At 37.5% G+C, this 11,733-nt stretch overlaps 1 protein-coding gene across 8 annotated transcripts in view; it reads left to right on the forward strand.

The window, feature by feature from the left end:
- LOC149535071 (uncharacterized) overlaps positions 1-11,513 on the forward strand; it is an 84,508-nt gene extending 72,995 nt beyond the window's left edge. For all 8 annotated transcript variants that reach the window (XM_089804412.1, XM_089804416.1, XM_089804415.1 and 5 more), the window contains one exon: positions 10,895-11,513. In XM_089804412.1, the coding sequence (XP_089660538.1) occupies positions 10,895-11,091 (197 nt within the window). In that variant the 3' untranslated portion in view covers positions 11,092-11,513. The remainder of the gene's footprint in view (positions 1-10,894) is intronic.
- The last annotated feature ends 220 nt before the right edge of the window (positions 11,514-11,733 follow it).

Genomic DNA, 11,733 nt, shown 5'->3' on the forward strand with positions numbered 1-11,733 from the left:
TTCTCTTGGTATCCTCGAAGCTGGTGCAATATTTGTGAGAGCGGATCGGAGCTGGGGCATCGTAAGAAGCAAATCATTTATCTTGACAGGTATCTCCGTTTGCAAAATTTTTCGTACAATGTTTTGTTTTGCAGAGTTTCTTGCTGAAGTGCTGATGGTGTCCTTCAATTGAGATGTTTCCACCTGCGATGCCTTTCCAATGTTTGCCCGCGCTTCTCCAAATTTCCTCTTTTCCTTCGTTGGGTCCGAGTACTCTTTTGCTTGCCTCCGCGTAATCACCAAAACCTCTTCTTCATCTGTTCCAAAAATGATCAAGTTTACTCCCAATTTTGGACATTTGGCATCGTCATGGTCGCCAAGTCCGCACCATTTGCATAATAGTTTTGGTGTATTTGCAGTTGGACATTCCTGGGCAAAGTGCCCCCACAAGTTACATGCGCGGCATTTTACGATCGGCCGTCTATTCGCATCATGCTGGATTCGGCTTTTGCTGGTATTGTTAGAGTTTTTATTGTTTGCATTGTTATTGTTATTCTGCCCACGTCTATTATTCTTGTATCCTCCTGACGTAGCACTAGCATTATTGGTATTTCCACTATTGCCTAACGGGGACGCCTCCTGTGTAAGTAGTACCTACGGAGATCCTCTGGTCTTTATGTTAAAGGGACATTCCTTTGTCGAATGGCCCATGATCTGACAAATGTCACAGAATTGGTTCTTTGGACAGGATCCTTTAGTATGACCATCGGTCTTACACTCTGTGCACCACAGTTCACTGCCCTTTGTCTCCTGCATATTTTTAAACTCCATCATGCGGATCATGTCCTTTTGTAGGGCACGGACCTTCCTGCTACTATTTTCATCATCACTAGTATCCTCTCCCGAGGACTCATCGTCATTTGAGTTGAAGGAACTATTCTTCTTCTTTTTCGTCTTCTGCTCACTTTCCAAGTTTAGTGCTCTGTTGTACACTTCCATGTATGACGACGGTGGCACAATTTTCATTTTCTTCCGCAACTTAGGGCGTAAGCCTTCCACAAACCATCTTTTCTGAAGTCCGTCTGCTGGTTTATTTTCCATTTTATTTATCAAATCTTTTAATTTCCTGGCGTAGACGCGGATAGTTTCATTCTTCCCCTGCTTGGTATTGAAGATCTCGCCAACAATTTCATTATCATCGTGCAACAATTGAAATTCTACGAGGAACTCCTTTTTAATGTTATTCCAACTGTTTAGCTTCTGCGGATCTGTACTAGTAAACCAATGAGTTGTCACACCCCGTAGGGTGGCCAGAAATTGCCTCATCCAATCGTCTTATCAGTTATGCCATTTTCCCTCCAGATCCTTTCACATGTTTTGCAGTGTCGAATTGGATCAGCTGTACCATTGCCATCGAACTTTGGCAGTTTTTCTTTTGGTCCCACCATCACAATTGATTTTTGTAAATAGGCGTTGCTCGGTCTTGAAACACTAGCGCTGTTCACTCCTACACTGTGGCTTTGCACTCCCACATCGGCGGTCTGCACTCCTACACTGGTGGTTTGGTCTCCCACACCGGCGGTTTGCTCTCCCACACCGCGGCTTTCTCTCCCACACCGGCGATCTCAACAGCTGCGAAGCTTGGTGAAGAAGGATCTTTTGAAGTTGTCTCGTGCAGAAGTGTATCTCGGACGAAGAGTTCACTCCATGCTTGTGCTCCCTCGGCACTCCGAGCCGTGCGAGTCGATGCTCTTCCCTTTGGATTCTCTTCCCTTGGCGAACAAAAATTCAAAAACTCCTCTCGTGCTTCTTCCACCAATTCCACCCGCTGTCGAGTCTCTTCCAACAATTCTTCCGTGCTGCTGTTTCCGTCGGCAATCTTCTGGAATCTCTTTCGGCGCTCTGCCTGTTGTGCTAGAATTAAATTACCCTAAGTTGTGCAAATTTCATCTTTGTCGTTCACCTTGTTCTTATTTTTATTCAGCTGATTCAGCATTAGTCTTCATTCTAGCCCTTGTTCTAGGTCCATTGGGCAACAATGCCAAATGTTTACTGCATAGATTAATTGATTGATGCACACAGACAATGAATAAGAACAACCGCAGTACTCCTTTATTTGCATATGCCAACAGGTTACATACAAAGCATAAGATAAGATCTGATGATTTACAATGATCCTAGATAGGGTATAAATACTTTCCACCGAACCTTCCCGAAGGAGTCCGTCGGCCACATACAATATGTCCGCTACAAACTATTTACTGGCGACGTCGGCTACAAAGTACAAAATCACTGACGACAATCAAGTCGGTTGACACCAAAATACAGGATAAACTCGAAGAATTTCTAGAATTCTTTCTTTATCCAATTTGTGACCCATGAACATGTCAATGTCACAAGACGATCTAAAATTCACCTAGATCTTACAGTAAAATCTACTGTTAGGACATTATCTAAGAGATCGTCACCTCTCATAATGCCTATTGCACAAGTATTCATTATTTCAGAGATCGTCACCTCTTAAATAATGATTACATATGGTGGAGCCCATAATAGTCAATAGCCTGACAAAATAAAATTTATCATTTTATTAATAATCAAATAGTACAAAAATGAATTACAACTCAACCATACCAAGTCTCTTTCTGAAATGTTCTATCTTTACTCTAGATAGAGGTTTGGTGAGTATATCTGCTATTTGATCTACAGTACAAATTTATTCCAATTTCACAGAATTCCTGTCTACCATATCTCTTACATAATGATAAGGAATTTCAATATGCTTGGATCTATCACGGAAAACTGGATTCACTGAGAGCTTGATGGAACTCTGATTATCACAATGAATGATTGTAGGATTCATGGCTTGCCCAAATAATCCCACAAGCAACTTCCTCAACCATATTGCTTCTCGAGAGGCCATTGTTGCTGCAATGTATTCAGCTTCTGTGGAGCTCTGAGCTACCGAAGACTGCTTTCTGCATATCCATCATGGCTGATCCTAAGGCGAAACAACATCCTGAAGTACTTTTCCTGTCTTTAACACTTCCACCCCAATCTGAATCGGTGAATCCATGTAAATCTAAAGCAACTCTCTCATACTTGAGTCCATAATTAAGAGTACCTTGTAGGTATCTCATAATGTGTTTAACAACAACTAGGTGAATCTCCATAGGTTCACACATAAACTGACTTAAAGCATGAATCGCATAGCAAATATCAGGTCTTGTATTTACTGGGTACATCAGAGTCCCAATTATCTGCCTGTAGAGAGTAGAATCTATTGGAGGTGATTCTGCAGCTGCTTCTTTAAGTTTATGCAAATTGGTCTCCATTGGAGAAGACATGGACTTGCAGTTCCACATTCCAAATTTCTTCAAGATGTCTGAAGTGTACATCCTTTGATTCAGTATGATACTATCAAGATTCTATCGCACTTCCAATCCTAGGAAGTAATGGAGAAGACCCAAGTCTTTCATTTCGAATTCTCTAATAAGATCTTTCTTGCACTGATCTATAAGATGATCATCACCTGTGATTAATAAATCATCAACATACAATATCAATATTACCATACCATCTTTATCTCTTTTATAATATAAGTTCAGATCGGCTTCATTCTTAGAGAATTCTAAGCCAGTGAGATATTCATCAATCATTTCATAGTAGGCCCTGGGAGCCTGTTTACGCCCATAAAGAGCTTTTTTGAGTCGGCAAACAAAGGCATTTGGATCATGGGTTTCAAATCCTTCTGGTTGCTCTATATAGACTTCTTCTGAAATCTTCCCATTGAGAAATGCTGTCTTTAGATCCATCTGATGTACCTTCTATCCCTTAGATGCGACAATTGCTAAGACAACTCTAACGGTAGTATATTAGGCGACAGGAGCAAAGGTTTCTTCATAATCAATTCCTTCTTTCTGAGAAAAACCTCTGGCTACAAATCTGGCTTTATATTTCTCAATGCTTCCATCAGCAACATGCTTTATTTTGAATATCCATTTTGAAGAAACAATGGATTTTCCTTTTGGCCTTGGAACTATTTCCCAAACATCATTTTTCATAATTGATTGATATTCTTCTGTCATAGCTTCTTTCCAGGCGGGATGTTTAATAGCATCAGAAGGATTGGTTGGCTCTGTTTTGGATAAATCAATCATATTTGTTGTATAACCAGAGAATCTTTTAGGTCTTTTACTTTCTTTGACTGATCTTGAAGGTGTAGCAAAATCTTGAGCTACTTCAACTGTTTTTATGGCCCAAAGTGGCCTTTTCTTTGAACTTTCTTCAAGGTTTATTTCATCTTCGACCTCTTCTAAGTTCTCCCTCTGGGATTCAGATTCACTTATTCTTTCAAAATTTGATAAAGGAGAGGGTTCATGGGAATTTATTGCTCTTTTAAATGCAAGATCTTCCTCAAAGATTACATCCCTGCTAAGTTCAATAGTTTTCTGTCTAGGTATGAAAATTCTATATGCTTTAGAAGTTTCACTACACCCTACAAAGATACCCTTCCTTCTAGATGGTTCCAATTTGGTTCTTTTTTTTCTTTTGGCACATGAATGTATACAGGACATCCAAAGATTTTGAGATGACTTATATTAGGTTTTATTTTAGTAAATACTTCTTCAGGGGTCTTATCTTTAAGATAGGAGAGAGAGCTTTTGTTTTGGATGTATACAGCAGTACAAGAGGCTTCTGCCCAAAGATATTATTCTAGATTTTGGTCAAAAATCATAGCCCTAGCAGCTTCTATAATTGTCCTATTTTTCCTTTCAGCTACCACGTTTTGTTCAGAGTTATAAGGAATAGTATACTCCCTCTTGATCCTTGATTTTTACAAAAAAATTTAAACAAATTTGAGGTATATTCTCCATTATCTGTTCTAAGGGTTTTAATTTTATGTCCTGAAAAATTCTCAGTTAATGCTTTGAATTCCTTAAATCTTTGTAAGATTTATTTTGATTCTTTGCATTTAAAAAAATAAATCCATGTTTTCCTAGAGAAGTCATCTATGAACAAGACATAATACTAGAATCGTCCAAGGGAGGGAACGGACGTGGGTCCACATAAATCTGAATGAATTAATTCTAGCACATTATTTGTCTTTCTAGTACTATCATGAAAAGGACTTCTAGTACTTTTACCTAGTGCACACCCTTTGCAAATACTAGGGTGATCTTGATTTAACTTTGGTAATCCGGTAACCATCTTTTCCATAGTAGATAGGGTTTTAAAGTTTAGGTGCCCTAATCTTCTGTGCCATATTTCGTTTGAATCTTCTGCTTTGTGAACAAGAGCTTGAATGGGTTCTATATTTAGTTCATACAAATATCCCTTTCTTTGACCAATTACTTTAGCTTTCTTGATGGAAGAGTTCTTAGCCCAAGTTAATACTTTGCCATCCACAAATGCAACATTGTGTCCATCATCGTCTAACGCTGTAATTGATATTAGGTTCCTTTTTATTCCTGCTACATATAGTACATCTTTCAGAAGAAGAGTATTTCTTGATTTTAGCTTCAAAGTGCAGCTACCAATTCCTTTAACTGAATGTGCTGAGTTATCACCAATAGTAACTTCACCGTTAACTTTCTTGGACAAGAAATCTAGAGTTTCTTTGTATCCCATTATATGCTTGGAGGATCCACTATCTATTACCCATGCCTTATTTGAGATTTCATTTGATAAGGAGGCATACAAAACACGATTCTCCGGATCATAAGTTTCTTCTTCTCTAACAACATTTGTGCAATTCGCTAGTTGTTTGGAGTTTTCTAGACAATTAGATCTATAGTGTCCAAATTTTTCACATTTGAAACATTTTATTTTTGATAGGTCTCTCTTGGACTTTCCATTCTTCTGATTTCCTTTATTTTTCTTCAAATGCTTTTTCTTGCCTTTATAAGAGTTGGCATTAAGAACGTGAAGTTCTTCATCTTCCACTTTAGGTTTTCCTCCTTTCTTTAGTTTTCTTGATTCTTCTTGAAGACAATCATTCTTAAGTCTGTTAAAATCTGGAAGCTGATCTCTAGCACTTATTCCTTGTGCAAATGTTTCCCATGATTCTGGGAGTCCATCTAAGGCCATGAGTGTTAGTTCGGTGTCATTTGTGATGGTTCCTATGCTTGACAATTCATCTCTAATACCAGCAACTCTTAGAAAATAAGAGTTTATTGATTCTCCTTTTTTCATTTGGATGTGATTTAGTTGTCTCTTTAGTGCAAGGACCCTTGTTGCATTATTTACTTTAAATGCATTTCGTAATGCATTCATCGTATCGTAGTCAGTTTCGTGTTTTGTAAGCATAGGTATGATGTCATTCTTAACTCCATCCACGATGATTTGAATGGCTTTCCTGTTTCCATTGGTCCATATGGATTTGTGAGGTTCAACAGGTGGTTGTTTGGATGCTCCATCAACAAATTGTCTAACATTATGTTCTTTGAGAATCATCAAGATTCTAAATTTCCATGCTTCAAAATGTTCCTTTCCATCGAATCTGTCCTCAGGCCTGATTGTATATGCCATTGAAAATGAAGGATAACTACTGGATATAAACAGGTCTGATAATTAAAAATCTGCAGAGCGCTAGATCTGATAACAGGGCTATGATACCATGTAAATATTCGGCAGATTCTGATAACAGGATCAGACTTCAAATGCAAAGACTAGATAGGCACAGGAATAATCTTGGCAATAAAACTTATATTCAGGGTTTATTATGCAGATGAGATAATTGAAGATCCTGGTATATGTACGAACTGGAGTACTGGAATGTTGCAGATAATCCGTGAGACTAAGAAGACTTGGAGATCAGACTGTAGGTGTGCTGTGTGTCTCCAGACTGCCTTCACAGCCCCGCCTATATATCCATATCAGAGGGTATGTCCCTCAAGGGACATCACCCTTAGCATTAACAAGTAATCAGTATACCCAAAGTCGGCGACCATAGGATAGATATTAGTTAATACTAAGGTTAGTTAAAGAAAACTAAAACCTGTTACACTCTGATTGCCGGCACCTTTAGAGCAGGTATAAGTAATTGCAAATGCCTTTTAATGGAGTATATGACAATGAGAGTTAGGCACAATCTGCACCCGTAGACCTGTAGGTTATCCAGGTTAATTCCTTAACAAAACTTGATAGCATTCAGCAGACTTATGATGTTGATAGCTTCCCCAAGAGATCAAGTAACAAAATTTTGGATCATAGGGTGTGATCCAAAACGTTGATGCAAAAATAATCACAATCAAATCCAGAAGCACAAAATTGATAGTTTCATATGGATTGTGGAAATCTTCTTGTTCTTAATAGATATGTTGCCAGTATGAGTAAGTGATAATTCACCTTATCACCGTATCAATGTTAATAGAGCTCCTGTCAGCACAGTTAGTCTGTGACTTGGTTTTTTTGAATCTTCTAGTTGATCATATAAGAAGATTTTGATTAAATCCAGGGGAAATATTTACCACGTTGCAGAGCAAGGAAGATCTAAATGTTTTATGTTGGGAACAGGACATTTTCTCATGAACTCAATATCATACATACCGGTAATGTTGGTACTAACCATTGAGTTAAGAGCTTTCTTTGTTTGCATTGTGATTGTAGCATCATCAATGATGTGTCAACTCAATCTGCAAGCGTAATTACAAGTGTCTTCATCTATGTTGTGAAACGTTCTGGGGAAATTGTGTCCACACACTTCACAAAATTCAGTTCAGTTTACTTTATTGAAAAATAAATCTCAATTTGGATTTTTGTAGGGCCAGTCCCAGGAGCATATACAAGTGATTTGTTGGAACTGCTGAGGATATCCTTGTATGAGGGGCCCTGGGCTAGGGCTTGTTTGTAGAAGGAAGAGACGTAAGTTGTCCTGTAGAAACTCATTAATACAGAGGTTGCAATACAAAGGATTTCTCTTCTTGAAAAAGGGCAAAAAACTACATTTAGACTAAACTGCCTTTTTGAATGAAAAATTTCTTTTTTTGAAAAAGGCAAAAAGCATAAAGGGCTTTCTCATAAAAGCATCAAAAAGATGAAAGCACATTTCCAAAAAAATAGTGAAAAAGGTAAACATCACATATTAGGAAAGTAACAAAAAAGCAAAAGACATCTTTCCGAAAAAGTAGCCAAAAATACTCTTTTCCAAATAATAGTGGAAAAACAGAAAGTGGTTTCTCGAAAAAGCAACTGAAAAAGTAGCAAAAAAGAAAAATATTTTTCTTTAAAATAACTCTCAAAAGTTATAAATGGAGAATTGAGAATCTCATTTGTATGATTCAGAATTCGCGCACTTGAGATTTTGCTGAATTAACATAGAAGTTCAATGATTGAGTGCAGACACCGTCATCAAATACATTAGTTTCAGTGGTGAAAGATCCTCCCCAACTGGTTTGGCGTTTTCACACAGGAAACACATTGTTTTTAACAGATTTTCCAAAATTGGAGTTTGAAGAAATTGAAAATACACGGTGTATCTTGATCGCAGATTTATGGGTTTGCTGTTTGGTGACTAGCAAAGATTTTTGGGTGTTGTTTGGCATATTTTTCAGGTGTTCTTATTACTGGCCATGCAATTGAGGGTTTCAGACGATGCCCTAGTTGTAGAACCTTCTTTGGCATTTTGAAAGAGGTTAGAAAGGGTGAATATTTTGTGGATATCTTACTGGAGGTGTTTTCTGACTTGTGTACTCCACTTGTCATTTTGGAAATGTTCCACTAAGCTGGTGTTTTCTGATTTGTCATCTTCACCATATGTCATTTTGGTGATGTTCCACTGTGTGGGAGGTACTCATACCTGTTGGTTAGCTTTGCTAGGTGATAGTAGAATTTTTGGTGGTTGAAATAAGGCTTTTTGGGTATCTGTTGCAGACCTGACCACATATTATCAGTCCATTTGCTAGGGGTGTGAAGTTGATATTTCAGTGGTACAACCTCAGAAGAGTCAAGTGGTGGCTGTGGTTGTTGAGCTGGATGAGTGTTGGGTGGTCTTGATCGGCTCCAGTGCTCTTAAAAGATCATCAGATCTGCAACCTTCAGATTCATCTTCAATAGGAGGTACTTTATGTTGGTTTCATGTATGTGGGGATTGTTTTTTCACTAAAGAGCATGTAATGATGTATTCGTGAACTGAAATAAAATCAATATCAGACTATTGCAGCCAAGTCTTCTTTTTGAGTTTCATTTACAAAAAAATTCTCGAAAAAGGGGTATACATCAAACTTTATGTTTATGTTTCTCAAGTGAGCCTCAAAGCTGGTTTGTTGATTGATAGAGGATCCTATTCCTCACAGACCCTATAGTAGAGTTATAAATTCTTATTGTAAGGGAAAGGTTGCCATTCCTTTACTGCATCATATCTGATGAGGTTCATGCAGGAATCACTGTTATGTCTCTACAAGGTAGTAAAATGAGTTTTGAAGCATGTCTGTCGCACGAGGGAGAATTACCTAGAATATAGGAAAAGTGAGGAAGTCCTTGACTGGTTACATGGATACCTGTGCAGAATCCATGTATGAAAGGAATCCACAGGATATGTATTATTTTTGGGGGTTCTGCTGATCTCTTGGGGAAGTAAGGGGCAGTCTATGAGGTGATATGGCTTTATCCCATTGTTGGATGGGATTACCATGGACAGGGACAATGACCCTTTATTGCGACAATCAGAATGTGTTGAAATTTGTTTGCGATCCTGTGTGGATTACCATGGACAGAGACTCTGCTCCTTTATTGCAACAATCATAATGTGTTGAAATTTGTTAATAATTGTGTGTTATGTGAAACAAGCCAAACAAATAGTTTTGGTGCCACTTTGTGCACAGGCATGTTCAGTGACGAAATTCTTCAGTTCCACTTTGAGATATTTGGGACCTTCCTGATATGCACTCTTGAGAAAATGACGTAATAAGGGGGAAGGGGTAGGTTGGTAGGACAGCGATGCTAGATACAATGTATCACATCACTAGAATAAATTTCAACATGTTTTGCATCGGATTGTTTGTTAGACAGTTGGTAGAGATATAGTTAACTTTATCAACAGCTATTTTCTGTAACTTTGTATATAATCATCTTTCCAGTTTCAATATTATTATCCTACAATTAGCTTTTCTATAAGTTATTGAAATCATTTTTTGTGTGAACTGCATTTTATGTTGAATAATTCATTTTTTCTGTTATCCACCTCTCATATGAAGATTGCTGGTATGCAGTGCTTCATTCTAATAGTTTTATTCCCACCTTTTTATCGCTTGGAGAATTAGCAAATGCAATGATTGTGCCAAATGGACCATACTATCTCTCTCTCAAGAGATGACCATCTGAAAAGGAATGATTATTTATCAAACATGGAATAGAGAAGAATGACTCCAGTATTAAATATCCATGTGGTTGAACTCAGAAAAGCTATTCAGTTGCATGACATTGCTGTAAAGGTGGAGTAAAAGGTGGATCTGTAGTTTTAGAAGACTTTTATCAAGAAGCACTGGCTCATTTGGCAAACTAATTTTATTCTAGTTAAATTGAAGTCAACCATGTCACTTAACAATAATATATAGTGTGCAATAATGGGAGTTGACCTTAACTTATAGTTTTCTTTGATGATAGACTAAGGATGATTACAACTACTTAATTTACAATCCACTGAGGATTTCTGAACGACTTATCTTTTAACAGGGTCACTCCTGAGGAATAGTTCTTGAATAAGCTGTAGATTGCCTAAGGTAGGATTACAGACAACTTTGCAGATTAAATAATGTCTTTGTTGTTTTATTGAATTTCTTTGAGGTGGAACACATAAATTTTTCATTTTCTTGTGTTAAGGAAAAATGCACAAAAAAATGTTCTAAGCTAGTTCCTGACAAGATATTATTTACAAAACATATGATTGATGTTAACGCATTGCCTGTCCTTGCAGGAACAAAGATCTTTGTGGTCTGTGAACCAGGAACCCAGGGTATGGAGCTACTTCTGAAATCGATATATGAATTGTACACAGACTATGTCTTGAAAAATCCTTTTTATGAGATGGAAATGCCAATCAGGTGTGAGCTTTTTGAACTTAATTTGGCACAAGCCATCCGCAAAGATAAACCAGTGTTCGGTGGTCGATAATTGATTCATTTGTGGTAATTACTAGTTTTCATAAGTTGTATGGAACACAAATGCCAAGGTCTTAAAAAGGGTAAAGCAACATGTGTTATATTTCTGTGATTGTTGCAAATTAGTAGATGGCAACAGGTGTTTTGTATTTGCAGTTGGTCACTGTCACTAAGTTTTCAATCAAGAAAGTAAGGAGATTGTTTGCTGCTGCGTAAGATAGATACTACAAAAGCGTGTTAATGTACTCATGGCACTTCAATGCAGTGTCCTGGACAAAGATTTTCCTTCCAAATAATTGTAGATTTGGATTTTCATTTGTCTGGGGAGAAGATTTTCCTTAATAATTGTAGATTTGGCTTTTCATTTGTTTGGGGACACAAGGTTTTTCATAGTTGCCATTATATAGAATAAATATGCTGGACGTATTTGTCTGATATGTATGTTTTTTCTCATTGGAATACTCTGGAACTTTCATTCTACACATAATTATGATAGTGAGCGTTTTTGTTATCAGTGGAAAGTGCTTAAGAAAATATTCTGTTGTGCCTTAACAATCAAGGAAGCTTTGACAAACTTGGCTCCATTCGTAAAGTCAGATACGTAAGTGCTAAATATCCTGGCAATTGATAGTACGAATGCTGCCTATAGGATTAA

Source organism: Cupressus sempervirens, chromosome 10, assembly GCF_028749045.1.
Source record: "Cupressus sempervirens isolate cs-2001-9-10 chromosome 10, ASM2874904v1, whole genome shotgun sequence".
Classification (NCBI taxonomy): Eukaryota; Viridiplantae; Streptophyta; class Pinopsida; order Cupressales; family Cupressaceae; genus Cupressus; species Cupressus sempervirens.